General features: G+C 51.1%; 1 protein-coding gene across 1 annotated transcript in view; it reads left to right on the top strand.

Moving 5' to 3' along the window:
- ATP10A (ATPase phospholipid transporting 10A (putative)) overlaps window positions 1–19,424 on the top strand; it is a 37,764-nt gene that overhangs the window by 9,203 nt on the left and 9,137 nt on the right. Inside the window, exons 5-10 of the mRNA XM_019667757.1 lie at window positions 1,129–1,678; window positions 6,995–7,098; window positions 7,273–7,399; window positions 11,891–12,075; window positions 15,212–15,539; window positions 17,773–17,849. Of these exons, the coding sequence (XP_019523302.1) occupies window positions 1,129–1,678; window positions 6,995–7,098; window positions 7,273–7,399; window positions 11,891–12,075; window positions 15,212–15,539; window positions 17,773–17,849 (1,371 nt within the window). The remainder of the gene's footprint in view (window positions 1–1,128; window positions 1,679–6,994; window positions 7,099–7,272; window positions 7,400–11,890; window positions 12,076–15,211; window positions 15,540–17,772; window positions 17,850–19,424) is intronic.

The following is a 19,424-nucleotide window of genomic DNA, read 5'->3' as shown; positions in this document are numbered from 1 at the left end:
CAGACATTGTCGCAGTTACTGAATAAGTGAGAACGACCCCAACACACTGAGATGTGCGCTTGTGGCCACACAGACAGTGAGTTTCCGGTAGGGACGGAATAGTCAGCCACCCTCAGACTGCACGTGACCGTGTCTCTTGACGCCTTCCTGCTCCCCATGTTGGTAAGCGGCAACTTCAAGGGCACCTGCAGCTCCCGCGTGGCTGACTGAATCGCCCGCCTGGATAGGTGACATTTAAAGTCACCAAAGGGACAAAAAAAAAGCACCTTTATCAAGACGGGTCTGTGTGCCATGCTTTACCAAATACCAGACTTTCCTGGAGGCTGTTACTCGAATTCACAACTCTAGGCACATGGGCAAAAAGATTTCAGGATAACGATGGCTGAACGTTTTTATGGTTTTAGCATCTGCACTGAATCTGTTATCTAGCAGAAAATTAAAACAGGTATATTACAGCCACATCAGGAAACAGCTCATTTACATAATGTGTTTTTCTGTTGCTCCATCATGCAGCATTTTGAAACTTTAACAATTGTCTATAACTGTCATTTTGTTGTTTTAATTTTGTGTTACAAGATATATAATTTATTGTGATTTTTTAAAAATGTGGTTAATGATTTGGATCCTGAATTTGTCTGTGTCTGTCATTTGTTTAGAATGATTCTTTTGGGATCGGGAATGTTATGTGTATATTTGAATATTGCATGGACATAATTCAGAGGACTGTATAATTGGTCTTTTGCTAAGTGGTTTTATAATTGGAAAAAAAGAAAAAGCTGGATTTTGTGCAAAATGATGACAAGCCAGCCGCTCTTGGGACCCTTCTCTGCAAAGCAGTGGGACACTGCAGTTAGGGGACAGCCAGCAGAGGGGACATTCTCAAAGCCTGCAGGCACCACCAGCCTCACACTCTACTGAGTCACCGGTGCCCCACCTGTGGCTCTGGTGACATCCTAAAAGCATGCATGTGGCATCACCTTTGTTAAGTGAAGTGGAAGAGGCCAAAGGATGGTCTCAAGGACGAGACGCCAGCTCTGGCTGCGACTCGCCTTGCTGTGGCCGTGTGGCCACGGGGTGGGGCTCTGGGGGGGCCACCCCTCACCTGTCTGCCGACTGCTTCTCCTGCAGGTGAGGGTGAGGTTCGAGCTGAAGTCCCCCGTGAAGACCATAGAAGACTTCCTGAAGAGGTTCTCGCCCTGCCGCCTGACCTCGGGCTGCAGCAGCCTTGGGAACCTCGCCACCACCAAGGTCCCGCACAAGCCGGGGCCCAGCTCCCTATCCGCCCTGTCCACCAACAGTACGCTGCTCAGCCTGGAGGGCAAGCTGGGCGAGCCGGCGCAGGCCATCGCCAGCAACGGCTACAGCAGCGGGGCGGCCGGCTGGGCCCGGGACCCCAAGCCCGAGCTGCGCTACGAGGCCGAGAGCCCCGACGAGGCGGCGCTGGTGTACGCGGCGCGCGCCTACAACTGCGCGCTGGCCAGCAGGCTGCACGACCAGGTGGCCGTAGAGCTGCCGCATCTGGGTAGGCTCACCTTCGAGCTCCTGCACACGCTGGGCTTCGACTCCATCCGCAAGCGCATGTCGGTGGTGATCCGACATCCTCTCACCGACGAGATCAATGTCTACACCAAGGGGGCCGACTCGGTGGTCATGGACCTCCTGCTGCCATGCGCCTCAGGTACCCCGCCCCCCATGGGCGCCCGGCTCCGGGCGGAAGTCCCCAGAAACCAGCCCTGCTCTCCTCCTTCTGAGCGGTTTTCTGCGTGGGCAGGGACGGAGGACAGTCCTGGACTCACCTCCTCACAGTGGCCTTGGGCGCCACCAGGATGAGGCCTAGCATCAGGGTATAAGTGTGGACAGTGAAGGTTAAGAATTTTCAGATGTTCCAGAAGGTTCCTTCCTGTGTTTGCCACGTTTTTTAGCCCCTTTAAGGTGCTGCCCCAGGCCCAGTTGGGGTCCAGGGAGTGGGGACCACTGGCTTCCCACCTGCCCCCTCTGTCCTGACTTTGGACACAGCAACTCCATCTTGGTCCATTTTAACTTTTAGGTTGAAAAAGGGGAGTTTGAAAACCACTGGTGTAGAGGGTGGCACTTTATTGAGCAGATGGGCTGCACCAGTTTGCAGATACAAGCTTCGGGGACCGGGGAGGGGAAGCCCTGGGACCCACTAGTAAGCCTGGTCACCTGTGCGCCCCTCCTACTCGGAGGACAAAGGCGTGTACATCTGACCTGTGGGGGAGCCAAGCTGGTGGAGGTGAGGATGCTGCTCCCAGGTGGAGGGGACCCGCCTGTGCCACCTGCCTTATCCTAGAAGCCGCTGTGCTACGAGCTGCCTGGGAGCTGTGTGGGCTGGAGACGCCCTTCCTAAGCTCTGGGATGCAGTTGCTTCCCATGGTCCTCTCTGCCCTCCCACCTTAGGGACTTCTAGTCCCAAAGGCCAGGCCCACCCTGGTGGGAAAGCACACCTGGGGGTCTGCAGACAGAGACCCGTTTTCCCATCACAGAGCTGTAGTCTCCCAGAAGCAGCTGAGCTAAATTTACAAATGAGGCTCTGCAAATAGTTTGACCCACCGTTCGTGGGGGTGACCTGCTCTGGGTGATACTAGCCTTTGCACCCCTGCAGGGGCTCTGCCCTAGGTGGACCTAGAATGCAGTCCATGGGCTGGCTTTGCATTCCAAGACCCGTGTCATTCTGAAATTTGATTTCGCATCCTCACAAAAGAGAAACAGATACATATGGAAATTAGCTGAGACTTCATTTTACTGCAAAAAAAAAACCCCAGCTTTGCACTGAAGACAGGTTAATGCACTGCTGTGGTTCAGACTTTACCACTTACAAAGGGTCATGCACAAGCATGCAAGGGCAGGACGGGGTGGTAGGCAAGGTGGGAGGAGGCAGCCCTGCTGAGCTGTGTAAGGGACAGAAGCCGCTACAGTTGCCACACTGTCCTTCACTGGCAATGCACTTTTTAAATGAGTAAAAAGTCTCAGCTTTCTAGGCACATCACAAACAAAACTCTTCTCACCCAGAGTCGACCTCAAGGTCAGAGGTGCAGAGAGCCCATGTGCAAGCTGGAGCCAAAGAATGGCATTGTATCAGCTCTCAGGTTGCCCAAATCATGGCACTGAAGGGGAAAAATTAAAAATACGAGGTCTGACAATTAAGTTTGCAAACTTGTTGCAACAATGTTGCTAAACTTTTTTGATATCAGAGGGATTCTTCATTATGAATTGGTACCAACTGGACAAATAGTTCACCAAGTTTACTATTTGGAAGTGCTGCAAAGGCTGCATGAAAAAGTTAGAGGGCCTGAACTTTTTGCCAACAATTCATGGCTCTTGCATCATGACAACGCATCAGCTCACACAGCAGTATGTTCCAATAACTATTGGAACACCCTCCTTACTCATCTGATCTGGCCCCAATGGCTTCTTTCTTTGCCTGAAGATAAAGGAAATATTGAAAGGAAGACATTTTGATGACATTCAGGACATCAAGGGTAATACGATGACAGTTCTGATGGCCATTCTAGAAAAAGAGTTCTAAAATTGCTTTGAAGGGTGGACTAGGTGCTGGTGTCAGTGCATAGCTTCCCAAGGGGAGTACTTTGAAGGTGATCATAGTGATTGTTATTCAGCAATGAGTTGTGTAGCACTTTTTCTAGGATGAGTTCATGAACTTAATTGTCTGACCTTGTAAGCAGCTTGTGTAGCTTGTCTGGCCTCTGCTGGAAATTTCCATACAGTGTGTAGTTCTGATGGGATTGGATGGCGCAGCTCTACCTATAGAACCCAGGTAATAATATTCAGGACATTTGGAGACCCTAATGGGCTCCCAGGAAAGGGGCTGTAGAATGGCTCTGGGGTCACCTAGAAGTCATACACCAGTGACACCTGGCATTATGCAGAAATCGTTCCACTTTCTCTTGGGGGGTGGGTGGGGGGCGAAGAGCAGACTCGCAGATGTCTACCTGTGCTTGGGAGGCAGAGCCTTGTGGCCAAGCTGCTCTACCTGTGTGCAGGTGATAAAGCGAGAAAAGCACACGAGTGTCACCCTCCAGATTTAATCTAACATTCTTCAAAGAGCTCACAGCACTTTTACTAAAAATGACAGGAGGAGGCTGAGCTAATGGCGCCCCTGACTGGGTTAGAGGGAGTGTCGCAGTCCATGAAGGTGTGTGGGGTCAGGGAGAAAGCGGGGACTCTTCCCACCCCATTCCTACAGACCTCTGATTACATCCCGGGCTGGGGTGAAGCAGGACAAACCTCTCACTCTCGCTGTGCTTCCGTTGCCCGTCTGTAGGAAAGAAGTCAGGATGCTGACCTCACAGGAAACCCTGGCAGTGCCTGGTGTGGTGTGGGCATAAAGTATAAGCGAGGTCTGTCCCTTTTCCTTCCCTCTGCTACCGTCCCCTTGAGAGTCACTTGTCTGTGGTTCAGTACAGCTGAAACCCGGCGGCTCTGCCCTCCTCCAAAGGAAGGATAGAGCGTAGGGCGCCACCTAGCGAGGGCCTCACGCATTGCTGCTATTCAGTAAGTCAATTAGCGCCCGCAGGACCGAAGGACGGGACACATGTTCTTCGTTCTTACTAACATGACACTCCTTGTGGAGAAATGAATGTCTCTAAAGCAAAGAAGAAGTGGGAATTTCACTTTGAGTAACTTAAAAACACGCCTAAACATAGCAAGTAGGAGGGGCCTGCTCAGGGGTCTTGAGCATCGTCTGCCGTGCCTGGGCACAGTGCCCAGGACATCTCCTCCCTGGGCCCCTAGCTCCTGAGGGGTCGTGTGCCTTTCATCCTCCTCCAGCCCTCACCAAGTGCAGACCCTGCACTGCTTCCTCCCGTGACCGTCCAGCCCTCAGTGCAGAGATGTCTGGAAGGGAGAAGGCACCTGAGCCAGGAGCAGTCTCACCAGTCTAGAAGACAGAGGGGCATGACCGGGCCACTGCTCCTCTCTCCTCAGGGCTGGGTGCTCTCTGTCCCTGGGCCCTGGTGCCGATCCCATGGCCAGGCACAGAGACACCCCAGCATGGCAGCCTGTGTGACCACACTGGCGTCCAGCGCAGCCGGGGCCCAGAGTGGCCCAGCCAGCCTCCTCTCCCTCCCTTAGTTTTGCTTAGACGTTTGTGGTTGATGGCAACACCATACCCAGTGCACACTGCTCCTTCCGCCTATGGTGACTTTCTCCTCCCTCCTCTGGGCAACCCAAGTACTTTATTATTATTTTAATTTCAGAGAACCTCAAAAAACAATCAGAATCTGGAATCAGGGCATCTTCACCTTCTAAGAATATTAACACAATGGCAGGAGTGAAGGGGAGTCAAAATTCAAATGACTTCGGGTGTCCTCTTTCCAGGAAATTTAAATTCCTAAAGCAATCTAGGCCAGTATTTCCCAGCGGTTTTTTTTTTCTTTCATCTATTGCCCCCTTAAGGAGTACTTTTAGATGTTTTTTTCTAATTGTTCCCCCCATGACATTTTCATGCCACAGATATGCTGTGTAGATATCTGTCCATGTATTGTGTGTACATCTGTTCTGTATACATAAAAAAAGATTTTGTTGCCTTGAAGAACCAATCTTCAGCCCCTTTTGGGTGCTGTCTCTGTGGAATACCCAGGGCCTGGGAGGTAAAAGGGTTTTCCCGGGTCCAGTCCGTCATGGGCCGATGTGGGGAGTTGGCAGCCTTCCCCAGACCACAGGCCTCACCACTGGTCAGCAGATTACCAGATTTAGCGAACAAAATATAGTGAAGGTCCAGTTAAATATAAATTTCAGATAAAGAACAAATAATATTTTTAGTAAACGTCTGTATTGTGCAGTGTTTGGGTATCTTATATCTGACAACACAAATGGATGTGAGAGATGTTTTGGGGATGGGAACTGCACTTTCTATTAAGCATGATTTTTCATAAGTGGGGAGAAGATGCACGTCTATTTAACGGGCTGCACCAAAGGATGCCAGGTCACTCAGTGAGGTTTTTGTCTGAGCTTCTTATTTCAGCCAGGAACATTAGAAACAGCCCAAAATACACATTTTAATGAGATTCTTTTTTCTAATGACAGCTTTTACTTTGAATTTATATGAAAAGTGTGTGCTCTTTACAAGAGGTGAGACAGACCTGGCGTAAACCCAGTAGTGCAGATGTCTCTGGGCATCCCTTGCTGGAGGTTTGTTGGAGTGAGTATATCACAGTGAAAGGATGCTCGTGACATTCCTGCTTAATGAATTGCAACAAAATTCCAGTTGTGGCCACCTAGGGTGAAGCCGTGAGAACATCTCTCCCTCACTGGCCCGGAACACACTCATTTATCACTTGCTTTCATCATGCACACACAGAAGTGCCTTCTGCCTTCCCAGCATCATCCTAGACTCAAGAACGTGGTGGCGCCACCTTGCGGTGGAGTCCACCTAGGTGAGGCTCCTGGCCAGGTTTCTGCAGCTGCTTAATAAGCAGCAAGTCTGCTCGTCTTTTTCCATGGGAGAGACAGATGGATGTTTGGAGAATTGTTCCATACTAGCTAACGGTTAATTTCTTCGTTGTTTTTTTAATGTGGTTAAATGCATACCGTCAAAGTCACCCTCTTAACCATTTTTAGGTGTACTATTCAGTAGTGTTAGGTATATTCCTGTCGTTGTGCAGCAGGTGTCCGGACTTTTCATCTTGCTAAACAGAACCGTGTACCCATTGAACTCGCCTTCTCCCCTCCCCACAGCCCCTGGCCCCACCATTTTACTTTGTTTCTGAGTCTGACTACTTTGGAGACCTTAAAATGTGCTGTTTTCTACGGGAGACTAGCCTGTAAGCTGGGTGGGAATTACTTCCCAGATACAGCCACTGGGGCAGCGCTGAGGTCAGCTGCGTAAACAGCTGGTGCAGAATTGTTTTTAAGAGAACACCGCGCAGAGGTCCCCAAGGTTCCCGGACTGGCTCCAGGGCATCCCACTGGGCTCTGCAGTTCTAACTCATCCATGGTTTTACTTCCAACCTAGATGACGCCAGAGGAAGGCATCAAAAACAAATCCGCAGCAAGACACAGCACTACCTGGACCTGTACGCCGTGGAAGGCCTGCGCACCTTGTGCATCGCCAAGAGGGTGAGTGGGGCTCTGCCAGGGCGCACCCCAAGACCTCAATGCCTGCACACATGTACGTCACCACGTGGGTGAGTGGGAGGTGTTCTGCCAGGACTCGCCCCGAGCGTTCAGTGCCTGCACACCTTGTGCACCGCGAACAGCACCCTGCGCGCCTCACCAGTGTGTCCCATGCAGGTTCTCAGTCAGGAGGAGTACGCCTGCTGGCTGCAACGCCACTTAGAAGCAGAGTCCTCCGTGGACAACCGCGAGGAGCTCCTCTTTCAGTCGGCAGTTCGCCTGGAGACGAATCTGCATCTGCTGGGTAACTAGGCTCCCAGCACATGTTGGGTGGACCAGGGTTCAGTTTGCAGATATGGCCCTGGAGGGGGAGGTGACCTGGCTTTAGTTAGTGGTGGCTCTGCTCAAGCTGGGCTTGGTGAGAGAATCGCCGGCCTGAGGCTAGCGCGGCCCCCAGGTGGGGCAGTCTTGATTGGATGGGCTCTCCATGGCCTGGGTCTGTGGGGTTCCTCGTGTCTCCTGCCAGGCACTCCACCTTGCCTCCCCTTAAATTCTGCTTTCCCACCAGAAATAGAGATGAGAAGCCAGGCTTCTCAATAATTGATGCTTGAAAAGATCTGCCACCCCTCCACACACACACACACACACACACCCCTTTGTGTATGTGCTGTGTGTCCTCGCCAGGGGCCAGCTGTGACCATGCTCTGTAAACACACACTCCTTCCAATGGGGGTCACATGGTACTCCTGGGGCACGAAGAGATGGAAGTTCCTCTTTCACTTAATATAGAAAGTCTGTAATTTACTTGGCCTTGCTCTCTGGGCATAGGAGTTGGGGTATCTATATAGCTATATATGCATATCTAATATATCTGATTACTATTAGCTAATATATGTAATAGCATCACACACACTCCGCCCCCTCCCTCTCCCTTCTGGCCACTACCAGCTTCTCTCTGTGTCTGTGGGTCGGTAAGACATGCAGTTTATAATACTGTTTTGCCTGCAGTGTCATCACAGGCCATGCTCTGCTCCAGCCCAGGGTCCAGAGGCCCAAGGCTTCCTGAGCAGTGTCCCTGGGGGGAATTAGATGGAACACCTGGAAAGCTGCTGTGCGTCTCCTAGATCGCCAGGTTGTGAGTCACTGAACTAGGTCTGTTCACGTAGAATGTGCTACTTGGTGGGACAGAAAGGGGTCTTGCTGGTTCCCCTGCCCACATCTCTGACCCTCCACTGTGGGGTGTTCTCCCCAGAGACCCCACCCGTCAGCCTTTCTGAACTTCTTGAATGGAGTGAAATTGGCCTCCTGGTACCTTCTTCTAGGGAAGCTGGTCCCACCATCCAGAGCAGTTAGGACATGATCTCAACCCCTTCTCACAGGATGAGACCATAACTGAGGACACGGCTGTGAGTGCCCGAGCTGCCCCGTCTCCACCTGTACTTTCAGGCATGCCTGCTTTTCCTCCTTTCAGAGTCCAGTCCTGGCTCTGCCACCCACAGGCCATGTGAGCCTGGCCTAGTGGCCCAGTGTTTTCTACATCCCAGTTTCCTCATCTGCTGGGGGCGGGGGGATGAGAGTGAGAGGAGGGGTGCAGTGAGGCTCTGAGTGACATGCAGGCACAGAGGGTCCAGGACTTAGCAGCATCATGGTGGCGAGTCTCGGGTCCCTTACAAACCTGGCCAGCTTCTTCTGGTGGCTGGGCATCTGTCACCTCCCTCGACCCACCTCACCTGCTCTATCTCTGTTACATCCTAAGTTTTGGACAGCCGTCATCTCCCCCAGGTTCATACTGAACTTGAGGTGACCCACCTTCCTAGATCTTCATAAGAATTGCTTCTGGGCTTGGATTCAGTCATTTTTACTTGGGCATCTGTGCAAACGTGGTTTTACACTTGTCCCTGCGCTGGTGTTTTCCATCGGGTCAGGACAGTGCCCTGGCTGTTACACTCGGAATTCTCATCAGCACGCTCTGTGTCATCAGGTCACATGCTTCTCCCTGGAGGCGTGTTAGAACAGCTCTGAGCTGGGCCCCCTGGATTGCCCAGCGGGCACCGGTGGTACATGGCCTGCGTATCCAGTGGTGAGAGCCTACTGGTAAAAGTTCAGGAATTCTGAATAGCCTTTTGATGCTATGTTGGTAGCTTGAAATCAGCCAAGGTTGGGGGGTGTTTACACCATAGAAATGGGCAAGGGCAGCGAGTCAGCCTCCCTCCCACAGCCAGTCATTAACTACTCACCATCCCGACCACCTGAGATGTTTACGGTTCAACTGATAAGACCTGAACTGGACACTGGGGGGCCACCCCAATTGTATCCACAGGTGCTGGGTTCCAACTCCTCAGATTCATTTTTGACAAATGAGAAGCAAGCTGTTTAAAGCTTACTTCTGTTTATATTTTTAATTGCAAAGCCAACTACCCCTTCCTGCAGCTTTTCATTTAAGTTTTCACATTAAATAATCTCAGAACCACAAAGGGTAGGTCACCACACTGCGTTACTGAAATTTCCTTTTCCATAATATTCTGGCCAAGAACGCAACTTCAAAGGACAGTGTTCTGCTCACTGTCCCCAGCATTTTTGTCAGCTTCTCCAGCTGTCATCTGAAAGTCCTCAGGTGACACTAAAAGCTGCCAGACATGTGGGCACAGTGCAGCATGCTGGGACTGGCTTGGACCCGCTAACGACCCCTGTTATAATACTTAAATGCCAGGTCCTCCCCAGGGCCAGGTTGTCAGGAAGATGGTATTGGCTCAAAGTCACATAAATGGTATGACAAACAAGCAACCTTGGAGACCTGAAGGAAAATACTATGCTTCCAGATCGTTTTAAAAGGACCGTTTCCTTGGGCTTACCTTTCATCTGCAGCCATACTTCCTGCTGAGACAGACACACTGTCCATAACCCCATTTCTAATTTAACAATATTCTGTGTTTCATCCAAACCTGCCCATCCTGTAGGGCTGTTTGAGTGACTCAGTGGGGGGCTTGTTACTTTGGCCATCTAGCTCCTGAAATAGAGAACCTGTATTTTCCAGGTGTTAGGCTTTTGCTGAAAGAAGGCAGACCCCTGTGGGCTGGAACTGACCTGTGAGGGCTTCTCTGCTTTCTTCTCTTGGTGAACCTTCACCAAGGAGCCCTGGCTAAGCGGTCATAATACACACATGGGACACACACGTCCCCTCTGTCAGAAGTCTCCATCTGGTGAAAGGCGGGCAGCTGGTTGGGTAACACACAAAGCACCGGCCCGTGGTGGCAGCGTCATCACAGCTCCAGGCTTTGGATCGTGACACCGCCATGCCTGGGACACTGGCCCCATCGCTCCCTCACCTTCCACGCCCTCGTTTTCCACATCTGTGTGGTGGGGATCATAGCGCTCACATCTTCATGCTTGTTTCATGGCCATTGTCATTAAGTAAGAACGTGACACTGTGAACATACAGAGGCAGGTATGACAGTCCCCTGCTCTTTCCAGATGTCAGGGAATGTATCATGGCAGAAGTGACCCTTGTGCTGACAGACATGAAGATAGGGAACCAGTGACTGGGGCAAGCGCTCCCCATGCTAGAGCCAGAGGGCTGGCAGAGGGGACAGGCCAAGCCCAGGTGGCCTCCCAGTGCCTGGGTGGTCTGAGACATGCTCACGAAGCATGGAGAAAAAGGTGATTTCGTTCCTGAGTGGACCTTGGGCCCCACACCCTGCCTGGTCCTTCCCGTGGGCAATGCATGCCATGGTTCAGAGCAGAGGGCAGCTGGGTGCACTGTCGCCTCCTCCTTTCTTGGCTCTCTCCAAGTCCCCACTTAGCCTTCTGGTACATTCCTCAAGTGGAAGGTGGACCCACGTCCAACACAGCACACAGGCAGCATGGGATGGAAGACAGCCCCTTGCCTCCGAGGGGGCTTCTGGGGAGCTGGTGATGCTGTTTCCTGAGCTCAGGGCTGGTCACACGGGTGGCATTATGACGGTACATCCAACGTTACACTGAAGGTGTGCACGATTTGTTCATGTATGTACCTTCCCTTCCTGCTCCCTGCACCTGCCATCTCGTCGGCCCGGGAGGAGAAAGGGGCGTGGTGCCTGTCTCAGCCAGTTCAGGCGCCTTATCCCAGAGCCCCACAGGCTGGGGCTTACACAACACATGGTCATGTCTCACAGCTCTGGAAGCTGGAAGCCCAAGGTCAGGGTGCCAGCCAGTCTGGTTCCTGATAAGGGCCCTCTTCCTGGTTTGCAGGTGGTGCCTTCTGTGTCCTCACAATGATGGAGAGAGGTCATCACTCTGGGGTCTCATTATAAGGTCACTGAGCCCGTTCCTGAGGGTGCCACCCTTGTGACATCATCACCTCCCCAAGGTCCCACCTCCTGACACCAGCACACTGGGGGCTGTGGCTACAGCCTGTTAATTTGGTTGAGGGGGACACAGACATTCAGTGGTGTCCCAGCACAGGGAAGAACATGGCATAAGAGAGAGGCAGGCTGCCCTCAGCCACCGCTGTGCTTCCAGAAGGAAGCTGGAGACCATGTCACTGGGTTGGAAGCGGAGGCGGGCCTGGGAGCACGTTTCCGCGGGAGGGTTGGTTTTTCCCAGTGTTCTGAGACCCACACAGAAAACTTGCCTCTTAGTCATCATGTTTGTGGCGCTAGTATACTCAGGATGATGGTTTTCTCCGGAAATCACAGGACTGTGTGGTCTGTTTCGACAGTCTCCAGGCCACGCTGGCACCCTGGCTGTGGCTTCCGCCCTGTCAAGGTCTGCGGGCAGTGAGGACGGGGCTCACCCTCACTGTTGATCATTTGACCAGGTGCCACCGGGATTGAAGACCGCCTGCAGGAAGGCGTCCCTGAAACCATCGCCAAGCTGCGTCAGGCAGGCCTGCAGATTTGGGTCCTCACCGGTGACAAACAAGAAACGGCCATTAACATTGCGTACGCCTGCAAACTGCTGGACCATGACGAGGAAGTCATCACTCTGAACGCCGAGTCCCAGGTGGGTGTATTCTGGGGAGACCCTGTTCCGCCGGTGACAGCCTCAGACCAGCCATTGCACCTGCCCTGTGTTTCTAGCACGTGCTTGTCGTTGCCTTGGAAACTGGGGATTCCTGGGATTTCTTCGTTTCAAAGGAGTGCACATCTGGGCTTTATGAATACAGAGTTCAAGCTGTTTCTCCCTGACACACTGTCCTGACACTGTCAATAGTGTCAGGACACTTCTTCCTGAGGCCATGTGGGGTCAGCATGAGTCCGTTCCCACTGACGGCCTCAGGATGCTCAGCGGGCACAGAGGGTTTCATCCAGCCACTTCTCTGTTTAAATCCTGAGTGTGCGGGGGTATCTCACATGAAGCCCTGCTCTGGGCTCTGACTCCTTGACTGGCTTCCACTTGAAGCATCTCAAGCTGGATGACAAGGTCCAGGTGATCAGCTTTTTCTTTCGTGGATCATGCTTTGAGCATCGCATCCAAGGTGCGCCTAGCCACAAAGATATCTCCTTTTTCACTTCCAAGTTCCATGTTTAGTGTCTCACCTTTAGACATAATCCATTTTGTGTAAAATTTTGTGTAAGTTGTGAGGTTTAGGTCAAACTTCATTTTGATTGTCCATTTGATCCACTTGTCAAAAGTCTTATCTGTTTTCCATTGAATTGTCTTTACCCTTCATTGAAAATTGATTGGTCACATATTTGTGGGTCTGTTTCTAAACATTATCTTCTGTTCCATTGATCCATGTGTCTGTCCCTTCACCATTTCCATGCTCTCCTGTGGGTTTTTTGTTTTTGTTTTTGTAATAGTCTTAAAATTGATAGTTTTGTTTAATTTCCAAGTGTTTGGGGATTTTTCTGTTGTCCTTTTGTTATTGATTTCTATTTTAATTCCATTATGGTCATAAGATATATGTCTTATGATTTTAATTTTCTTTAATGTGGTGATTTTTTCTGGTGATCCAGGGTATGGTGTGTCTTGGTGAATGTTCATATTCACCTGAAAAGAGTGTGTTGTGTTTTGTGCTATGTTGTTGGCTGGTTGATCAATTATATCCAGTTGGTAGGTGGTGTGGTTCAATTCTTACCTAATAGGGGTCAGAAAATCATGGTCCAAAGGCCAAATCCAACCCATCCCCTATTTCTATAAATAAAGTTTTATTTAAACACAGCCATGCCCATTTTATGTACAGCCTTTGGCTATTTTCATGCTTGAGTGGCAGTGTTGAATAGTTTGACAGAGACCAAATGACCAGCAAAGCCTAAAATATTTACTCTCTGGCTCAACATAGCCACTCCAGCTGTTTCTGTGTTTGCATGGTGTGTCTTTTCCCATGCTTTAGTTTTTAATCTACCTATAGCATTACATTTGAAATGAGGGGTGTTTTGGGTAGATAGGTCATGTGTTTATACATTGACAGTCTTTTAATTGCTATGCTTAGATCATTTACATTTAGTGTAATTATCAATATGTTTGAATGCAAGCCTACCATTTTATTTCTTATTTTCTTATTATTCTCCCTTTTCGGTTTCTCCATTTTCTTTCCTAAATTCTTTTGGATTATTTGAACATATTTATTTATCATTTTTCTTCCCAGTGTTTGCAAATGGGGCAAGTTGTGGAGAGGTGAAGGGGGGAAGGGAATAAGAGGTACAAATTGGTGGTTACAAAATAGTCATGAGGATGTAAAGTACAATACAACACAGGGAATATAGTCAATAATATTGAACATTTTTTAGTATTCCATTTTAATTTGTTGTGTTTTGACATCACTTTACTTAGCTTTTTTAGTGTTTTTTCTAAAGATTACGATATGCACACTTCAGTTGTCACCGTCTACCTAGGATCAGTATTTTTCCATGTCAAGGGGAGTGAAGAACTCTTCCCACTCCCTGTGTCCCTTTATCCTTCCTCCTTACGTTGGAGGTGTCTTAGCCACCTCCTCTGAAACCCTCCTCAGGCTCTGTGACGCCTTGGGTCCAGAGCAGGGCTGCCAGAGTGCAAATGGAAAGCTCACCACCCGTTCAGTGCGCGTAGAATGTCGCCCTTCTTCCCCAGTCTGACAGCTGCTCTTACTGTCAGAGTCCTCAGGTAGCTGCCTGATGACTTCTGCCAGGTGCCGTGGCTGCATTCCGGGCAGGAGACGGGCGGCGTGTGGCTGCCCGTCCTCCCTTGTCAGTGCTTCGTGCTGGAACCAGGAGCCCAGGCCTCGCTCCCATGAGCTCCTGGTGCTGCCATTGCGACCCCGCCCTCCCCTCTCCATTTCCAGTAACACTTCTGCACATCATGCTGTCTGACTCGCTGGTTTGTGTATGTGTGTGTCTGTGTCCGGCTGCCTGCCTTTCTCCCCAAGGCCAATAGTTGTCTCCTCGGTCTCTTTTTCTCTAGTGTCACTCACTTTTCTAAATATAAAAGGTCTTCAGTCAGCGTGTATCAAATGCAACTGGATTTCCATGGTGCACGCAGGAAACTGGGCACTGAGCCAGTGGGCTGACTGGCCGTGGAGACCAGGAGCCACGCGAGTTCCCTGGAGCACATTTGTTCCTGGAAAGTCATCCCTGCTTCACGGCTGTCCCCTGGCCCTGTGGACTCCCCGTCCGTCTTCCTGCTCTCTCTGGAATTCAGATACAGTTTTGGAAGGGCATTGCCAGTTAAAAGCCTCAGTAGTCATGCCTTTTTTTTTTTTTTTTAACTGCATTTTCCTGGTCATCTGGAGAGCTTAGGAGGAACGCTGAGAATTACATTTCTTTAGGGAGAATCACAACGAAGGCTTCAAAGAGCCCTGTGCCCTACTGTCTGTCCCTACTAGGAAGCAAGAGGGCTGAGGACAGGGCTCAGAGAACCTTGGAGAAAAGCATGTAGGGCCCCTTCAGCCTAACCCGACAGCAGCCTAGCTCGAACATGGCCAGGCTTCCCAAGGTGATGATTTTCCATTCCAGCCTCTGGGCAGTCGAGTGGAAATGCATAGAAACGCGAGACCAGCGCCTTCCCTCCTCTGTGCAAAGGCATGCTCCTCAGCTAAGCCAGCTCTAGGAGGGAGGCCTGGGCAGAGCCTGCAGCCTGGTGCCCCGGACACGGTCACACCTACACGTAATGGGGACCGTGCAGCCCAGTGAGCGGCCCCGGCCCCTTGTGTCCATTTTAGGAGGCGTGCGCGGCCCTGCTGGACCAGTGCCTACACTACGTGCGGTCCAGGAGGCCCCGTAGCGCCCCGGAGAAGACCACTGGCGACGTCAGCGTGGGGTTCTCCCCTCTCTGCCCACCCTCGGAGCTCGCCGCCGCCGGCCCCTGCCCGAGCCTCGTGATTGATGGGAGAAGCCTGGCCTACGCCTTGGAGAAGAACCTAGAGGACAAATTTCTCTTCCTCGCCAAGCAGTGCCGGTCGGTGCTTTGCTGTCGGTCGACGCCCCTGCAGAAGAGCGTGGTGGTGAAGCTGGTCAGAAGCAAGCTCAAGGCCATGACCCTGGCCATTGGTAAGTGTGCCGGCCGGCCAGGCGGCCTGAGCAGCCCCCGTCATCCGTCTGCTCCCTCTGGGGGACTCCTGGACACCACCCCTTCCGTGCCACACCGTGAGGTGGAAAAATGCTTCCTCGCTCATTTTTTCCTATTTATAAAACCGCATCCAATGCAGTAAATCAGGCAGCCTGCTCTACACATAATGTTAGATTTGAAAGCCACCAAATAAAGTGGCAAGACGAGCACCTAATTAAATAAATTCATCCTCAGATATGACTAGTTGCTAAATTTTACATCATTTTCCTCAGGACTGTGCATCTACTGCTGGTTGGTCCTTGCAGACCTCCAGGCCGGTCTCCAGGGCGGCCTCACCCACGTTTAGTGCAGGTCCAGCTCCCGCCAGGCTCAGGGGCTCAGCAGCGCCACCTGCTGGTAAGGGCCGGCAAGCTTGCTGGTCACCAGGCAAAGGTGATCCGGTGACCGCAGGTACCAAATTGGTCTTCCTGCACATAGAAACCACCCCTCCGGGAGCATAGGCTCTGAAACAAAGCCTCCGCACCAATCAGTAATAATGACAGTATTTTCTGCAGAAGGTCCATGACAAGCCCGTCCTTGTTGATGTGGGGATTGCCGCCTTGTCCCACCGGGCACCTCATCAGGACAGATTGAGGCCAGTGTAGAGCTGCGCCTGAGGCGGGGTGGCCTGAGCACGGTTGTCATGGAGACAGCTGTAGGAACTGTTGGAGGGGGCGATCGGCCCAGCAGTGAGCAGTGAGCACATGCTCAGCCAAGGCCCCTGGTTCTGGCTGAGGGAAGACAGGCAGGCGGCTCCTCCCAGTTGGGTCCCTCTGAGGGAGGCCGTCTCGGGGCCACCTCAGTCCCAGTGTTCTGGAGTGGCCTTCAGATCTCCCTGAGCGAGTGCTGGGCAGGGGCTGAAAAGCGTGCAGGCTGGGTCTGCACCCTCACCTCTGACCTTGCTCCTCTGAGCTCCTGTCCTGTGGGAATGTGAGGACAATGAGGTCCCCTCCCCAGCCCCCCCACCCCGAAGGCTGGTGTAAGACAAGGATGATAAGCCACATTTCACACCTTGGTGGGTGCCTGGCTCAGCCCTGAATCACTGGTGTGTGGTATTCATTTAAGAAAATAGAGGTAAAGTAAAAAAAGAAAACAGAAAAAAAGCAAAGAAATGAAAGAAAATGGAGGTAAAGCCGTGGCTGGCTAAAAAGAAAAGAAAAAAATGGAGTATTTAAAAGGAAAGTAGTGACCCATGAGAACTCTAGCTCATTTCTTTGACCGTGAGTTAAAGCCTCGATGTGACCTCATCCCGGGCGTCCAGCGATTAATAATAGAGAGAATGCCATTGCCCGTCATATCTCACTTTGAATGGGACATTCTGGGCAAAGCTGCAAAGATTGTTACTGCTTCACAGAATTTCAATTGAACAAATATTGGCTGATCTCCCACGCTGGGCCCAGAGCAAGAAAGAACAGAAAAATGACAGGAGAGAGACATCCGGTAGCCACGTCACTGTGACTTTCTATATCTGCACTCTTTGCATATTTGAAACTTATCACTCCATGATGTGGGTCCTTCTACTTCCCTGTTCCAAGAATGGTCACCATCACTGAGTGACAATGACAGGTTCTCTGCTTGCCTTTCCTCAAAGGTACTGAGAGCTCTAACCTGTGCCCTGGGTGGCTAAACATTTTCTGTCAGCAGCTTGACTGAATAAAGAGACATTGTCCTTAATCGCACCCTCAGAGGGCCCTGAGGTGAGCACAAGGGCTCACGGCTTGCTGGCAGTCGTGCGAAATGAACTCCGCCATTTTGCAGAATTTACCCTTCTTCGTTCAGCATAGAAAACCTCCCACGTGAGTCTGAATTGGAGTAGCCTTGACTGATAGGCTGAACATGGGAAAAGCCTGGCGTCCTTCCGTAAATGATAATGGTGACGGTGACGGAGCACCTTTCATTGTGCCACACACCGTGTCTTCGGTGTCTGAGCCAGTAATGTTGAGCAGGTGCTAAATAAGAAGGTGACCACACTGCCTGCTTTCTGAGACATCTCAGCCCACGTCTATCCTGACTGCTTAGCTCAGTCCTCCCAGAGCGGGCTCTGCACTGCCTTTTCCTTGCTCTCCCCATGATCCTTTCTCAGGCCCAGTCTATCGGGGACCCTGTGATGATCCATCCAGTCGACATGACCCTGCACCCCAACTCAAATGCTTCCTCCTGCTGTGCTGTTTCTAGGGGACGGAGCCAATGATGTCAGCATGATCCAGGTGGCAGACGTGGGCGTGGGGATCTCAGGCCAGGAGGGCATGCAGGTAAAGACCCACCAGGGCGGGCTGGCCGAGTGGCTCAGTTGGTTAAGAGCTCGCTCAAGAGTTTGAGCTCTGAGCAACAGCAGTTCAAGCCCTGGCCCGAGCTGAGCAGCCGCTTAGCTGCCAACAGGTGGCAGGATGGCTCAGCTAACGAAAAACAAAAAACAAAAAAAAAACCCACCAGGGTGACCAGCTGGCTCACAGTCACACCTTCCCATGGGCTTTGCCACCTGAGCTAAGGGTTGGCGGCCTTCGAGGCAGCTGATGCTCACCTGCTGAGCCCCCAACAGGAGAGGAGGGGAGGCGAGCACGTGATGCCGCCTGTGCAGTAATACATATGTCTGTGTCTGAAGCATATTTTGTGAAGGAGGCAGAACAGAGATTCAAGATAAGTCATCACCTTCTCTCTCGCTCTTTGTGCCTCGTCTTTGGAAAGGCATTTTTTTACTGGTCCTGAACACAAGTGGTACCACTTGAAAAAATGAATCCGCTGTTGGAACCAGGTGTCACTATAAAAATGGAACATAGCCATCTTGACACACGTGAAAATCTCTGCACTTTTCATTTGTCGCTGTGTCAGTTCTCGACATGTGATCCAGATGCTGAACAAATGAGTTAATTTAAAATGTACGGCTTTTGGATGTAGTCATTACAGCAATTTCCTACATTTGATTAATCTTGAATCACATTTTTTAATGTGGTGAAGACTTCAGGGAACAATCTATTCAGGTTTCTGCTTTTAAAAAGTGGGGTGTTGTCACCATTAGCCACTAGTTGACTCCTTCATGGATGCATTCAATCAGAATTGTTTACTCAGCACATACATGGGCCAGGTCTGTGTAGAGCTCATTCACGTTCTTACCTGGCATTAAAGTAACAGTGAGACAGGGGCCGGCCGAGTGGCTCAGTTGGTTAAGAGCTCAGCTTGCTCAAGAGTTGGAGCTCTGAGCAACAGTGATTTGATTCCCGGCACGAACTGAGTTGCCGCTGAGCTGCCAAAAGGTGACAGGATGGCTCAGCTTAAAAAAAAAAAAAAAAAAAAAAAAAAGTTACAGTGAGATGGACAGCTTTCAAAGTACCGCGGGTTCCTCTAGAAGCACACTCCTCACTCACCTGACTCACGTCACTGTGTTATCTTCCTTGTGTGTTTTTCTTCTTCCATGAAATAGAAAGTGGGGACCATGCGCGTGGGGGGGAGCTCCAGAAACATTTGTTGGGTGAATGAACAAAACAGGTCATTCTTTCTGACCCTTTTAGCATTGCCTCCGTTAACACCCATTTCCTAGAGTGAGCAGCTGACCAGGCCAGTGCCTGCCAAGCCCACATGCAGACAGAGGCACCCAGTCCATCCATTTTGTATGACAGGCGCTAATGTTGAGGGTGCGCCTGGAAGGGAAGTGAGCTGTCACCACTGCTCGCTCCTCAGGCCGGAGCTGGAGGAACCTCAGATTAGGGCCCTGTGAGAGGTGCTGGGCTCATCCAAGCCCAAGGGCACGTGTGAGACTCTGCTTTGTGCAGGCGTGGCATCTAGGTAGGATGCTGCTGGACGTGTCTGCCTTTTCTTAAAGCAGCACTTGT

Source organism: Hipposideros armiger, unplaced genomic scaffold (genome assembly GCF_001890085.2).
Source record: "Hipposideros armiger isolate ML-2016 unplaced genomic scaffold, ASM189008v1 scaffold_504, whole genome shotgun sequence".
NCBI lineage: Eukaryota > Metazoa > Chordata > Mammalia > Chiroptera > Hipposideridae > Hipposideros > Hipposideros armiger.
This window is presented reverse-complemented; position numbering and strand designations above follow the sequence as displayed.